The 16,435-nt window shown below is 35.0% G+C and overlaps 1 protein-coding gene across 7 annotated transcripts; it reads right to left on the bottom strand.

Annotated features, from left to right (window-relative positions):
• Window positions 1–2,671: 2,671 nt before the first annotated feature.
• Window positions 2,672–15,560, bottom strand: LOC134668740 (uncharacterized). 7 transcript variants are annotated; one of them, XM_063526180.1, is made up of 8 exons: window positions 15,470–15,560; window positions 15,229–15,367; window positions 14,879–15,017; window positions 14,672–14,768; window positions 12,361–12,456; window positions 6,455–7,479; window positions 6,271–6,337; window positions 2,672–5,918 (listed from the first exon to the last, which is right to left on the bottom strand). In XM_063526180.1, exon 8 carries the CDS (start codon window positions 5,669–5,671, stop codon window positions 2,993–2,995), a length of 2,679 nt encoding a protein of 892 aa, XP_063382250.1. In that variant the 5' UTR covers window positions 5,672–5,918; window positions 6,271–6,337; window positions 6,455–7,479; window positions 12,361–12,456; window positions 14,672–14,768; window positions 14,879–15,017; window positions 15,229–15,367; window positions 15,470–15,560; the 3' UTR covers window positions 2,672–2,992. The 7 variants fall into 7 exon arrangements, 6 of the variants coding, with proteins under 6 accessions (XP_063382250.1, XP_063382253.1, XP_063382254.1 ...); XM_063526183.1 differs by having other exon boundaries at window positions 12,361–12,445; XM_063526184.1 differs by lacking the exon at window positions 6,455–7,479.
• Window positions 15,561–16,435: the final 875 nt, after the last annotated feature.

Here is a 16,435-nt window from a genome sequence, read left to right as displayed (position 1 = left end):
TGTACAGATGTGTGTACTATATCAACTATGAAGTCATTTTTCAAAAATATATACAGGGTGATTTCAGGGTCGTGATCCAGAACCACTTTTTGTGACTCTGTAAATGATCCACATTATCGTATGGTAGTATTTGATTAAAAGATAATTACTTTAATTATTCTTATTTTTCAAGTAAAATTATTGTTATACTAAGTAATTATGGTCACCCTATGACTTTTGACATACGCTGTATGGAAAGCGACAAGATGTCACATTGAGTAGGGTCACCAACTTGTATGCAAAAATGTTTTTTCCTACTTGTCATCTGGAAAATCATCATCATTATTGGTGAAAAACAATAATTAACAACATCAAAAAGCTCATCTTTGGATTCTGTATGATGTCTGGCTCTCTTGCTCCACGACCCCGAAATCACCCTGTATAGGTATATAAACCCCTATAACGGAAACCTATGTGTGTTAATAATAGTGTGGTAGCCTGTTCCTATTATGGTCTAAGATCCCACATATACAGGGTGATCAATCCAAATGGGTCAGTATGGAGAAGTCAGAAACTATGAGAGATAGCGAAATCTGTTCTTAGGAACCATGGCTTCGATTTTAGATTTAATAATAATGGCATTCAATTTTTTTTTTATCTATCATACATAACCGGGATTCGAACATGGTCAATATTCTTGTTGTTTGTTTGTATGGCAACTTTTAAACGATGCGTGATAAGGTGGGAGGTGCTCGACCAAATATCATATAGGGCCCCGAGACAAAACAAACTACATAAAAAAAAATCAAAATGGCCGACATTTTTTTTAATTTTTTCAAGTTGGTACGAGCGCACTGAGATTTGGCATGCGGCGAGCCTAGGGGCCCAAGATTACCATGTCAAAATTTTTGTTTGAAAAAATCCAAAATGGCGGCGGACACGGGCAAAGTCAAATAATCTCCAAGTAGGTTAAGCGAGTCCGAAGGCCTTAGCCCGGAGCCTTAAACACGACCCAACACTTTTCCTATTGAGCGTCGCGTTTTGGGAGTCGGGGTGGAGGCTCCGGGCCTTCGGCTGTCTGCCGGGGTCGGCTTTCAGCCTCCCGGCCTGAAGCTGGCCCTTCGGGCTCGCTTAACCTACTTGGTAATTTGACTTTGCCCGTGTCCGCCGCCATTTTAGATTTATCCAAAATGTTTTTTTTGACATGCTAATTTTGGGCCCCCAGGCTCGCCGCATGGTTCCTAAGAACAGATTTCGCTATCTCTCATAGTTTCTGAATTATACTGACCCATTTGGATTGATCAACCTGTATAAGCACCCCCCACCTATTACGCATCGTTTAAAAGTTGCCATACAAACAAACAACAAGAATATTGACCATGTTCGAATCCCGGATATGTGTGATAGATTAAAAAAAAATTGAATGCCATTATTATTAAATCTAAAATCGAAGCCATGGTTCCTAAGAACAGATTTCGCTATCTCTCATAGTTTCTGACTTATACTGACCCATTTGGATTGATCACCCTGTATAGTCGACCTTCACCAATCTGTCTGACGGATGAAACTATGAAAATATGAAAGAAAATATGTTCCAGAACATAAATAAATAGGGTTACCTAAAGAAATATGGTCAAGGCTAATTTTAATAAAATTTTTGAAAAAAAAAATTTTCGGCAAATTTCACCGATTTGTCTGACGAACGAAATAAGTTTCAATGGAAAGTAAACAGGGTTGCCTGCGAAAATCCGGTCAGAAATAAGGGTTGCCAGGCTTTTAATTAAAATAAGAAGGGAAGACTTTTAGCGATAACTCATAAACGGCTTAACTGATCAAGTTTGTTTTAATTTTATTTGATTTAGTTTTTTAAACACTATTTTCATTTTTTTCATATTATTTGGACAGATGGTTCAAAAGTTAGAAGGAAAAACCGTTTTTTTTTTCTAAACGATTAGTTCGATATAGGGTTACATACATTTTTTTTCTTGTTTTTTCGTTTGATACCAGTGTTGTAAGATGATATTTGATATGAGTTTTAAAATAAATAGGGTTTTCAAAAAAAAACATGAAAATAGTGCTTAAAAAACTCACTACATACCACCAAGTTATTACCAGTGGTAACTACTGGGATTTTTTTTCCACCTTTTACCACTGGTAACTACTGGGAAAAAAAATCCCACTAGTTACCACTAACTCGGCTTGGTGGAATTTTATTCCCAGTAAGTAGTTACCACCTAAATATTGTTAGAATTCAATACTTATAAAAACAGTAAAAATAGTATAGTATAAATGTAGCGTGCTGTAATACATGAAATTAAAAATAGCCTTGACCGTATTTCTTTAGGTAACCCTATTAATTTATGTTCTGGAACATATTTTTTTTCATATTTTCATGCTTTCATCCGTCAGACAGATTGGTAAAGGTCGACCATATGTGGGATCTCCTACTATTAGTTTTTTTGTATCAGCATCTCTGTCATAAAGTTGTGAAAATTTGTCACACAAATCCCGTGCAATCACTCTGCAAGCTGATCTTGGTGTTACTTTTGATTCTTGGAAGAGTTCAGGTTCCGTCACACAGGCGCGTTTTCAGGGCGGGGCGTGAGCGTTTTATATGTAAAAGCGGCGCGCCAAGCTCACGCCCCGCCCTGAAAACGCGCCTGTGTGACGAAACCTTTAATCTGTTATACAGTTCTCACGATAGCGTTGACTTCGGCATTAGAAATCGGTTTACAATCATTTAATTTTGTCACTAACTACTACTACTACTAACCGTATTAAAGAGACTATTGAGCGAAACCAAGGTTCCAAAGTGTTCGGAAGTCTATTGTAATAAATTATTTGGCAAATTAACGGACATTTGAAGGCATAATTAATTTGTTTATTTCAAAAGGGTACAATCAGATACTCTGGTACAAAAAAAGTATACTACCTATTAATAATTGGTCCAATTCGTGAATTTTGTCACACATTGATCTTGCGACTGAAACTCGATAAACCTAGCTAGAAGTTTCTAAAGCAAATCTAAATAAGCATGATGCAGACATATAAAATGGCAATTGTCAATAATATGTGTTTTATAAGTGTTAAAATGTAGCAAGCTTTGGTAGTCACTACATATTTTTTTTTCATTAAGATCTGATTGAGGTGTAAAAAGCTTTTGGCATAAGCCTATTTCTGAATTATATTGAAATTTATGATTACATCCAATGAAATATGGATTTTCATACGTATCACTAAATAGAATCATCTCTACTTCAAGGAAATTCAGTACGTTTTCTTCATGTTTATAGAGAAGGTAATCGCCTGTTGCATAATTTATCCCCCTGTAACCTATTTGCGAAGCCGAGAGGATTGTTCCAGGGGTGGTGTTAGAAATCAAGCACCTAACGCTTGATGGTAGTTCGTCGATTCTGTGTACACGAGAATGTTTGGAAAATAATTTGGTATCATACCGAATACCCTGAGAAAGATAACCCTCGTGTAGTTGATGACGATTTGATAGTGAAAGTGTGATATTGACAAAATTTGGAAGGTGTCGGACAACGTTTTTGAAAAACCTATGTTTGCTTTCAAATCTAAGCGTCCAAGAATAGATCAACGGTCCATGAATTCTCGTCAATTCACCATAGTGTAATAGGTAGTGATGTTTAGGTCTTAGCGGAGTATTAGGGAATAACTGTTTCCTAAGTATTAAATATTCTTTTGTGCCAGATGATAATAAAGCTGTTTGACCAATAGATATCTCATATGCGCAAATAAGTTGTGCTATTTCCCGCAACTTTATTATCATTTGCCAGACAGGGTCGTGAATATTTACAGAGTTTAATAAAATTAGCGGCAAATAATTTAGAAAATGCCAGTTTTCAAGAGCTTGACCCCCTATTTTAACAGAGCCAGCTTTAAAGGGTGGTGGCACACTTTTTTTTTCCATTTTCGACAAACGTTCCATTTTCATGTTTAAAAAATTTGGCGTAAAGCTTTTGTTATTGATGAAATAGTTGATAGCTAAAGCGATGTCAAATTGCACAACACCCTCAAATAAATCATGTCCTAAACACGGAGGCAAACCGTCAATGACATGATAGTTTTCGATTTGGTTAAAAACGGAGTCCTGTTTAACCCCTCGATTATGAACCGATGAACTACCATCCTCATGTAATTGGTTAGAGATTTTTACGTCTTCGTTATAGTCTTCAATAGTTCTTTTTTTTCCTAACAGTATTGGATTTTGCGCAAAAGGTTCTTTCTCAATTAAACAAAACCTGCAAAAATATTTTACATTAAAGTTTTCAACAAAACCACCAATGGTATGACTTCCCAAATTGTCACCAATTATTGTCAGAAGAGTGCCATAAATAATTTGATTACACTCTTTAATATACACTCCACGTGTTTCTAAGCTTCTAAGGTCTTCCGTTAATTTACCAAAAATTTTATCATGACCGAACTCTTTTAAATGTTTTTCCTTGCACAATAATACCAGTTTCATGTTATCTATTTTAGACCTATTATAAGGAAAAACATTTACCAGCGTCATGTAAACTCCTAGTATTTTATGTTTGATCTTAGATGATCCCAAGGGATTACAAACTTCAAAGGCGTCTTGATACAGTATTATTTTTAATGTGTTTGGATTATTTATGAATTCGTTATTACACATTTTTGAGCCACATGTTATATCTTTTAAAACATCATTTACTTTATTTTTTGGGTTTTGAAATTGTTCAAGAAATGTCTTATCTGCAAACCACGTTCTAATGGTGTCTATGATTGGTATATATTGTAAGGAACACATTTTGTTAAAATTGTTTCTACCTAACATTATAGAAATTGGTAACACAATGTTACAAAGTTCCGAGTAAAGTTTAAATCTTAAGTACTTGCTTGTCAACTTTTTAGACCAACTGCCATTCATACTATCTTCATATGTCGAATTGAAAACATGTTTCTCCATAGCTTCTTTAGAATCTGGATAAGTTTCAAGAGCATGTAGACATTTAATTTTAATATTTTTCAAAGAATTTTCATGGACATCTGAATAACCTTCTACCACACTGCAAATAGCATCTTGAGAAAGAAAATTTCGTGCCTCTAACTTGAGTAAAAGTAACAGCAATGGTTTCAAAAATAACAAATCAGTTTCGTTATTAAGATCCGTATTGACTTCTAAATCGTCAGACATATTACAATCTTGAATATCGCTAGTAGTAGGCTGAACGTGATCTAGGCTACTCGGGTTTAAAAAATCTTGATCTGTCAAATTCGAAACAGAGTTAAAATGATTGCGATACACATGACTTTTTAATGATGGTATACTAGTAAAAGTAGACGAACCACATGAAGTTGTTTCAGATGAAAGATTATATGGACAAGTTACTGCTTTTCCGGATTGAATATCATGAGTTCTTGAATGGTATTCGACATTTTTTAACAATATTCTCTGATTACATTCTGTACACTTAGAATAGGTTGAATTAATGTCAACTCGTGGACTATCAGTACTAGTCCCAGGCTGATGCAATCTAAAATTGTGATTTCTAAAAGACTCATAATTATTGAAAACACTCTTACACAAAGGATCAACACACGGAAATTTTACATTTTTACAGAACCTGTGACTTTTTTGATGGTTATTGTACGAAATTACTGTGGAGAAATTCTCGCCACAATAACCGCATGTAAATGCCATTACTGGATTTTACTGATTAAACTAATCACTTTATTCAGCGTGCGTCCTTTACGGACTTTACTTCCTTCTTTAGGGTTTATTTTAAACACAAACCTTTGAAGAAATTCCAATGTGTTTTGACAGTGCACTGGATATTCCATATTCAAGTTGAAGTAAGCCGCCATCAGTAGTTGTAACGACGTAGACAGACTCGCAGTTTCGCTAACAATCGTTTTTTCTACCAGCAAGTAATATATATTTTCATTATCTGTGGGCAAAAAACAAAATGGTTAAAACAGGAAATATAATAGGCTCCCAAATTTTATACCTCCTCCTCAAATAAAATAATTTATCGTATTACGTTAAGTGGCACTACTAGTGAGTAAGTGTACAAGTCTCGGGCAGCGCAGTTTTAAAAGGGTATAAGTTCCATGCAACACTTATGCCCCTTTTAAAACTAAGCTGCGCGACACTTGTACCCTTTTTCACTAGGGCCACAGGTTTATTCAATACATTTACGTTTTAACACTGTATGTTTCATATTATAAATTATATGAAACATACAGTGTGGTGCTTCGCAGGTAAGGCATTTTATCATTGTAATAATAATTAAGTCTCACCTAAAAATACAATGTTAGGCGCAGCTATTTCGGGTAGCTCTGCAACTTGAACCCTGGTTAATGGTTTCTGGAAAAGAAAAAGTTAATAAGATTAGTAAATGGAACTACTATATTTAGAATGGAACCACATCCGGAAGAAAATGGATTATGAATGAAATATATATATATATATATATATAGATACCTCATGTGCTTGGTATATGAGTTTTATATCTTCATTGAAATAAGTTGCAACCATCTGTAGGTTACAATTCAAGTTATTGTCATTAACAGTGCATGTCTTATTTTTTTTCTTCGTGATCAAAGTTTTCAACCGCTCATTCAATGCCGTCGTTTTATTTTGAAATGCATCCATACACTGGCCAGAATTCAAGGCACAAAGACGATCAAAATGCGAAATCATATATTTCTCCTCTAACAATACTGGCCATTCGTTAAGAATATGTGTTACGGCAGGTGCTGAGTTCAGAAATATCCTTTGCTGTGCATAGGTCTCGTTCATGTAGAATTCAACTTTTGATTCATCTCTTTCCTTTATGGAAGAAACCGATTTTAGCCAGTCCTTTTTAGAATCTAAAGTTTCAAGATCCACATTACCAGGATCACTGGGTTGCCATTCTTTGCAGCCAGCACTCAAATTTTTAACGACTCGAGATTTCTTTCTTGATCCTAAGGTATCCATTTTATTCGGCCTTTGTAGATAATGAACTCTCTCTTCAACTTTTTTAAAAATGGTGTGGTAGCCTGTTCCTATGAGTTCGTTTGTATCAGCATCTCTGTCATAAAGCTGTGGATATTTGTCACACAAATCTCGTGCAACCACTCTGTAAGCTGATCTTGATGCTTTTGTTTCCTGGAAGAGTTCATCTGTTACAGTTCTCACGATAGTGTTGACTTCGGTATTAGAAATCGGTTTACAATCATTTAATTTTGTCAAAAGCGACGATGGAAGTTTGTTATAGGGAATGTCAAACGCAAAGCTATTTATGCTTGTGTCGCTGTTATTGCTAATTATGCTTGTTGTTGGTGAATTAGGAGCAGTGATTGTAGACGCTGTTGCTGTGCGACTTTGATTATCGCTTTGATCAGGTTTCCAGTTATCCCCTATAAGTATAACCTCATTTTGGAGTTCTTTGAGAGCTTCATTGTCTTCTATTTCTGTGCCATCAATCAAAAAAATCTTTGATCCGTATATATTCCTTTCATTTGCTGTAATAAAGATGTTTTTTTTTTATAAAATGGTTACAATTAACATAAACAAAAAATATACAGCAATAACTTTAATATGAGAACCTACGGATGGTTAGAACATATTACAATTATTATTACAATAAATTATAATATTTTAGCATAACAGCGAGGGGCGTTGTGTCTAAGAAACTTTTTATAATCAAAGAAACGCCCCATGATTCGATCAAGTTGTGTTCAAATGTATGGGGAAGACAAACAAATTATGTAATGTAGTATGATACCTTTGAGTATGGTGCTTTACGCACACTAGTGTCCCATCCCATCCCCTCCCCCTGACGCAACCCCCCCTTTTAGCATGAAATATGTCCCGGTTGACGGTTTTTTTTTTAATTTTTGAGAAAAGTATTAGAGTTAGGAATAAAGTGTCAAGGTAAGAAATAATCCTCAATAAATTTTAAACAAAAAAGGTCACATGCAACTTTTTGGTAAGACTCACCATTCATGCTAAAAGGGGGGGTTGCGTCAGGGGGAGGGGATGGGACACTTGTGTGCGTAAAGCACCATACCCAAAGGTATCATACTACATTAATTGAATGCATCAAAATCGGTTCAGCCAAACGCGAAATAATCCCGAACAAATATACATATATACGGGTCAAACTGAGTACCTTTTTTTTGAAGGCGGTTAAAAAAGGTAAAAAGGTATCAACATTTTTCCCGAAAGCGCAGTGTTTTATAGAAGCCAAAAAAAAGTGCTCATTTTATTGCAAATTACTGAAGTTTAGATCATTACAAATGCGAGACTAAAACTCCCGCGTGTCCGGCGTGTCCAATTTGCATAGTTTTTGTGTAATAAATTTTTGAAGATCGTGTTTTAGGCCCTAAGATTTTACGAAAAACGTTAATAATTTGCAAATTATTTTGTCAACTTTCTGTTGTTTAGTTCTATTGGATAAACCATTCAAAGACGCAAATTTAGTGGCAATTGTGACTTCTCTAGGTATATTGGTTATAAAGATATTAATAAATTTATTGTTCTTGGTTTTCATTTTTTTTCTTCCATGTTCCGCCGTAGTAGGAGCCCATATTTGTATGACAGCTTCATTTATATGTCTTCTATCCACCCTATTTTTTACAAGACCTAATTCCGTGGAACATTCTAGTAATCATCGAAACACTTTATATCCGGGTTATCCGGCCGCTAGGGTTGGCACTTCGGTATTTTTATTTATACGCCATTTTCTTGGGGATATCTGGTTTCGAGTTCATATGGAAGAAAATGTGGTCCCACTGCTTCGAGAACTGATTTAGTAAGTACCTATCAGGCAAGTGAGAGTCGGGTTCGCATACGAAGGGTCTAAAAAAATTTTACCATGTCATACAGTGTACGATGACACGGATCCTCAATGTGCAACTCCAACTCGTACTTGACCCTTACTTTATTTAATTTAATTTTTAAACATTTAATAATTGGAATTTAAATTTAGGGCAGTACGTTTCAATATATTTTTTGTTTCAGATGCTGATATGGACTTAGAAGAGATACTGAATTTTAAAAGAATACCGGTTTGGAATTGGAATCGTCGTTTGGATCGCCAAGGATGATAACTGATCTGAAACTTGTATTATTTAGACTACTTATACTGAATTTTAAAAGAATGCCTGTGGATTTGGAATCGCCGTTTGGATCACCAAGGCCTAAAAAAGAATTATTGGGAGAATTTTTTGATTTTTGATGATTGGGATTAAATACAACATATTTAAAAACTTTATTTGTAATTAAATACAGAAGAGAGCTGTTGTCTATTTTTTCCGAACACCGCATGCACAGGAATCTCAGGAGTAAATCCCAACACCAACGTCCGAGTTCTGTCCAGACGACAGTTATTACGAGGTGCAAGATGGGGCAGAGAGCCTCGAAGTAGAAAATGATGACCCGACCTGATGAGCCAACTAAAAAAAGATATATACAGCAGTGTTTCACCTTACTGCATGGTAATGAGGTCCAAAAGGGTATACGTCTCTTTGTAGTCGACTGTCATACAGCTAACGACCAAAATGTAAATATTATCTACCCTAATTATAAAGAGGAAGAATTTGTAAGTTATCTTTAGCTAATAAATTACTAAATCTTAAAAAAAACTTATTATTTCATATGTGTAGGTTTTTATTAACATATTAAAGTTTATTTTTACCACCCATAAAAGTGCTATACTGTGTATACAGCGTTAATATTATATCCGGGTGAACCCGGATATTGGTAGTGGCAGCCCTGACCGCAAATTTTGAATTGGCTTTAAATTCAATCTTCCACGGAATTAGGTCTTGTAAAAAATAGTGTAGATAGAAGACGTATAAATGAAGCTGTCATACAAATATGGGCTCCTACTACGGCGGAACATGGAAGAAAAGAAATAAAAACCAAAAACAATAAATTAATTAATATCTTTGTAACCAATATACCTAGAGTGGTCACAATTGCCTCTAAAATTGCGTCTTCGAACGGTTTATCCAATAGTACTAAACAACGGAAAGTTCATAAAACGATTTGCAATTTTTTTTAAGTTTTTCTCATACAGCTAACGACCAAAATGTAAATATTATCTACCCTAATTATAAAGAGGAAGAATTTGTAAGTTATCTATAGCTAATAAATTACTAAATCTTAAAAAAACTTATTATTTCATATGTGTAGGTTTTTATTAACATATTAAAGTTTATTTTTACCACCCATAAAAGTGCTATACTGTGTATACAGCGTTAATATTATATCCGGGTGAACCCGGATATTGGTAGTGGCAACCCTGACCGAAAATTTTAATTGGCTTTAAATTCAATCTTCCACGGAATTAGGTCTTGTAAAAACTAGTGTAGATAGAAGACGTATAAATGAAGCTGTCATACAAATATGGGCTCCTACTACGGCGGAACATGGAAGAAAAAAAATAAAAACCAAAAACAATAAATTCATTAATATCTTTGTAACCAATATACCTAGAGTGGTCACAATTGCCTCTAAAATTGCGTCTTCGAACGGTTTATCCAATAGTACTAAACAACGGAAAGTTCATAAAACGATTTGCAATTTTTTTTAAGTTTTTCTCATACAGCTAACGACCAAAATGTAAATATTATCTACCCTAATTATAAAGAGGAAGAATTTGTAAGTTATCTATAGCTAATAAATTACTAAATCTTAAAAAAAAACTTATTATTTCATATGTGTAGGTTTTTATTAACATATTAAAGTTTATTTTTACCACCCATAAAAGTGCTATACTGTGTATACAGCGTTAATATTATATCCGGGTGAACCCGGATATTGGTAGTGGCAGCCCTGACCGAAAATTATAATTGGCTTTTAATTCAATCTTCCACGGAATTAGGTCTTGTAAAAAATAGTGTAGATAGAAGACGTATAAATGAAGCTGTCATACAAATATGGGCTCCTACTACGGCGGAACATGGAAGAAAAAAAATAAAAACCAAAAACAATAAATTCATTAATATCTTTGTAACCAATATACCTAGAGTGGTCACAATTGCCTCTAAAATTGCGTCTTCGAACGGTTTATCCAATAGTACTAAACAACGGAAAGTTCATAAAACGATTTGCAATTTTTTTTAAGTTTTTCTCATACAGCTAACGACCAAAATGTAAATATTATCTACCCTAATTATAAAGAGGAAGAATTTGTAAGTTATCTATAGCTAATAAATTACTAAATCTTAAAAAAAACTTATTATTTCATATGTGTAGGTTTTTATTAACATATTAAAGTTTATTTTTACCACCCATAAAAGTGCTATACTGTGTATACAGCGTTAATATTATATCCGGGTGAACCCGGATATTGGTAGTGGCAGCCCTGACCGAAAATTATAATTGGCTTTTAATTCAATCTTCCACGGAATTAGGTCTTGTAAAAAATAGTGTAGATAGAAGACGTATAAATGAAGCTGTCATACAAATATGGGCTCCTACTACGGCGGAACATGGAAGAAAAAAAATAAAAACCAAAAACAATAAATTCATTAATATCTTTGTAACCAATATACCTAGAGTGGTCACAATTGCCTCTAAAATTGCGTCTTCGAACGGTTTATCCAATAGTACTAAACAACGGAAAGTTCATAAAACGATTTGCAATTTTTTTTAAGTTTTTCTCATACAGCTAACGACCAAAATGTAAATATTATCTACCCTAATTATAAAGAGGAAGAATTTGTAAGTTATCTATAGCTAATAAATTACTAAATCTTAAAAAAAAACTTATTATTTCATATGTGTAGGTTTTTATTAACATATTAAAGTTTATTTTTACCACCCATAAAAGTGCTATACTGTGTATACAGCGTTAATATTATATCCGGGTGAACCCGGATATTGGTAGTGGCAGCCCTGACCGAAAATTATAATTGGCTTTTAATTCAATCTTCCACGGAATTAGGTCTTGTAAAAAATAGTGTAGATAGAAGACGTATAAATGAAGCTGTCATACAAATATGGGCTCCTACTACGGCGGAACATGGAAGAAAAAAAATAAAAACCAAAAACAATAAATTCATTAATATCTTTGTAACCAATATACCTAGAGTGGTCACAATTGCCTCTAAAATTGCGTCTTCGAACGGTTTATCCAATAGTACTAAACAACGGAAAGTTCATAAAACGATTTGCAATTTTTTTTAAGTTTTTCGTAATATCCGGGTGCCTAAAACACGATTTTCAAAAAATTATTACACAAAAACTACGCCAATTAGACACGCGGGAGTTTTAGTCTCGCATTTGTAATGATCTAAACTTCAGTAATTTGCAATAAAATGAGGATGTCACTTTTTTGGCTTCTATAAACACTGCACTGTGAAACGTCACAAATATACATATAACGAACTTACTAAGTTTTGTGGCAGGTTATTAGCTACTATTTGATACAGTGCAGGCATTGCAGTCTCCTGGGGCAGCTCATCAATTTTGCAGAGTCTAAAAGCAAGCTTAGGGGTCGTCCATTAATTACGTCACACGAATTTCTAGGTTTTTTGACCCCTCCCCCCTCCTTGTCACACTTGGTCACATTTGGCAAACCCCTCCCCCTAGTGTGACGTCACATTTTTTCTACGAAATCGCCAAATCGAATTAAGTAAGTATCTAAGTATTATTAATATTTTATCAAAATATTTTTGACGATATAAATATTAGTAATTTTATAACCCAAAACTGCTTAGGAAAGAAAATTAAACGAATAAAAACGATTATTGTTTTAAAAACTTGTTATTTAAATGTACAGCGAATAAAATAATTAAATAAATTTTTGGTTACTGATGAAGTTAAAGTGACGTCACAAAGTTTGTGTCTCCCTCCCCCATGTCACAATATGTCACATTTTCTTGACCCCCTCCCTCCCCCTAAACGTGTGATGTAATTAATGGATGACCCCTTACTACAGAAACTAAAAGCACATTATGTTTCATGTCACCTCTATTGCTAAAGACATAAAATTACAGATAGCAACTACTACCAGGGGCCCATTTCTCAAAAGCTTGTAGTTTGTAATACAAGTGGAAGTTCCTTTCTAAAAAAAGCTGTCAAAATCGCTGCGTGACACAAAAAGTGTGGCATCCACTTGTATTACAAGTTACAAGCTTTTAGAAACGGGCCCCAGCACTCAAGACATTTTTGTCTGTAGAAAATTTAAAACAGTAATATGTTTATTTTTTTTCTAGAAATAAACAATTGAAACCAGTGCGCAGTCAGTTAACTCAGTAGTCAATTTGCTAGAAACCGGCATTAATATGTAGTGATCGGTAACAAAGTTTTAATTTCATGGCAGTATGGCAGAGTTGCATTAAAGGAAAGTAACAATTTTGAAGGAGACAGTCAAATAAGGTTCATTAAAATTATTGGTAATGGTTAATAACCTTTATATGAACGCTGCAATGAAATTAAATAATAAATAAATATTATAGGACATTCTTACACAGATTGACTAAGTCCCACAGTAAGCTCAATAAGGCTTGTGTTGTAGGTACTCAGACAACGATATATAGGTCCGTGGGGTAGGGGGGCACGGGGGCTCCACAAGGAGCTCAGCAAACGCCTAAGGCAGGCCACAGGTGACCCTCGCGCGGGCAGCTTTCTCGCGCAAAGATTGTCCATAGCAATCCAGCGTGGGAACGCTGCCTGCGTGATGGGCACCTTACCAAGGGCGCAAAATTTTGATAGGTTTTTTTAAATTTTAGCTTTAGTTTTTAGTTAATTTTAGTTTTGTATTATTAATATAAATTTTACAATAAATGAGTTTTTTTTTATATACAAATACTTAAATACATAGAAAACACCCATGACTCAGGAACAAATATCTGTATCATCATACAAATAAATGCCCTTACTGGGATTCGAACCCAGGACCATCGGCTTCGCAGGCAGGGTCACTACCCACTAGGCCAGACCGGTCGTCATACATACATGTAAATTAGAATGTTGTAACCGATCAGGTGATCACTAATTACTTAATATGTTAAACAAATTTCTGTATGTAAGTGTGACTTTTCAAGTTAGCGCTATGGCGTACAATGTAATTAAATATTTGCTTAATAGAGTCAGACTGTGAAAAGTCTGCAGTGATTTTGATAGCCCACGCAGTGCAAGTGTCATTTTAAACGTCAAACTTCTATGAAATTATGACGTATAAATAACACACTGCGTGGGCTATCAAATCTGCTGCAGACTTTTCTTGGTGCGACTCTACTACCATTCACATAGATATATGAGAGAGGGTATAACAAGTTTGTATGTATTTACATAGAGGTATATCGGCACGAATAGATCTAATTAAGTGACAGAAAATAGGCCTCTATCTACAATCTACATACCTAATTGGATACTGTTTAGCAAAAATATTAATATGTCAAACCACATTGATTTTGCAATATGTCAACTTCAAGCGTCTAATTTTTAAATTGACATCACGACTTTAAATCTTACCAGTAAAAGATAGAATATTAAATGCAATAAATAGCATTTCATTTTTAGTTGTACCACTGTTCATGATAAGCAACGATGTTACTGCAAAATAAATGTGGTTTGAGTCAGCACATTAATGCTTAACAATAGGTATCCAATTATAGTCTATTCTACAATACACTACATTCTACAATTACACAAAAAATATTTCATTACGAAAAGTCAAATTAATTTAGATTTACTCACCATTTTCAATAACATTTTCTATTGTTGGGTCCATTATTTGAACCGCTTTTTTGATTTTTTGATCTACAGACCAAATTTTTATAACAGGCATGTTTTACTGTGAAGGAATAACACAATTTATTAGTGTTGGTGACTATTTAATTAACCTACAAAATCAAGCATGTACTAATATCGTTTTAAATTTAGATGTAGCTAGTAAATACTTACATTTTTTTAATGGCATACGACGAGTGCTCCAAGATTTGCAGATCTGGTCTGATCTACCCTGGACGTGGACACGATATCAACTGAACTTCGTAAAGGACGCTGAGGAAACCGTTAGAAAAAGTTGAACCGCGAACCCTTTCTGGAACAATCATATTAAGTACATAACGCTTTAAGGTCTAATGCAGATTTCACTAGATATTCGATGCAAGAAAGTAAAGGTATATCTAATACTTATATTTACCAGTTTTCTTCTATGCTATCTCCAATTTTACACGTTTACACAATTAACCTACAAAATCAAGCATGTACTAATATCGTTTTAAATTTAGATGTAGCTAGTAAATACTTACATTTTTTTAATGGCATACGACGAGTGCTCCAAGATTTGCAGATCTGGTCTGATCTACCCTGGACGTGGACACGATATCAACTGAACTTCGTAAAGGACGCTGAGGAAACCGTTAGAAAAAGTTGAACCGCGAACCCTTTCTGGAACAATCACATTAAGTACATAACGCTTTGAGGTCTAATGCAGATTTCACTAGATATTCGATGAAAGAAAGTAAAGGTATATCTAATACTTATATTTACCAGTTTTCTTCTATGCTATCTCCAATTTTACACGTTTACACGAGTACTACTTTCTACGCACAGCGAGCGCCATTTTGAAGTGAACAACTGCGCACCAACGCAGCTGCAGAAGGCCTAACGCGAACCACGTTCGACGTGTTGCCTCCCTGTCACACTTACGTACAAATTCACAGGTGCGGCAGAGAGGCAACACGTCGAACGTGGTTCGCGGTAAGCCCTCAGGTGCGTGGCGTGGGGTGCGCTTCATGGTGCGCTTGACTAGCGATCGCGTGATCCATGTAGCTTGCGCGCCATTCGCGCGCGTAAAAATAGTGATCCGTGATTGGGTGTGTTCCAGTGCCGCACAAAATTCGTCCAATCCGCGAGTGCTAACGGTTATGAATTCATATTTGGGGTTGCCGTGCTTAAAAAGATTTATAGTTTATTTTTCGAAATTAATAATTAGGTACACAATTTTATCAATAATAATTGCTGACATTGGTACATAATAACATCGTAAGTTTTGTTGTTTCCAACTTTGATGCTGTAATTTACATTAAGGGGTTCCCTGGAGCCAATGAATGACCTATTTGAATCCCTTAGTTTTCTAATTTTTTTTTTGTAGCTTATCATACGGTAAAGTTGAAAAGAATTTATGTACGAAATGGGTATCATTTGATATTTACCAATCGCTTTTCCGCGCTCGAGAGGAGGCCTGTGCCCAGCAGTGGGACGTATATAGGTCGAGATGGTGATGAATCGCTTTTCGATGAAGGGGAAAACATCGTGAGGAAACCGGACTAATTCCAACAAGTTTCCTAGTTTCCTCTCTGGGTTAGAAGGTCAGATGGCAGTCGCTACTGTAAGAACTAGTGCCTACGCCAATTCCCGGGATTAGTTGCCAAGCGGACCCGCTGCGAGCAGCTGTGGCAAAAAGCTGGGATAGGAAGATTTATTATCATAGGGTAAAGTGCCCTATTACCAGCC

This window comes from Cydia fagiglandana, chromosome 11 (genome assembly GCF_963556715.1).
Source record: "Cydia fagiglandana chromosome 11, ilCydFagi1.1, whole genome shotgun sequence".
NCBI classification, from domain to species: domain Eukaryota; kingdom Metazoa; phylum Arthropoda; class Insecta; order Lepidoptera; family Tortricidae; genus Cydia; species Cydia fagiglandana.
Note: the sequence above shows the minus strand (reverse complement) of the source record. Positions and strands in the feature narration are given on the sequence as shown.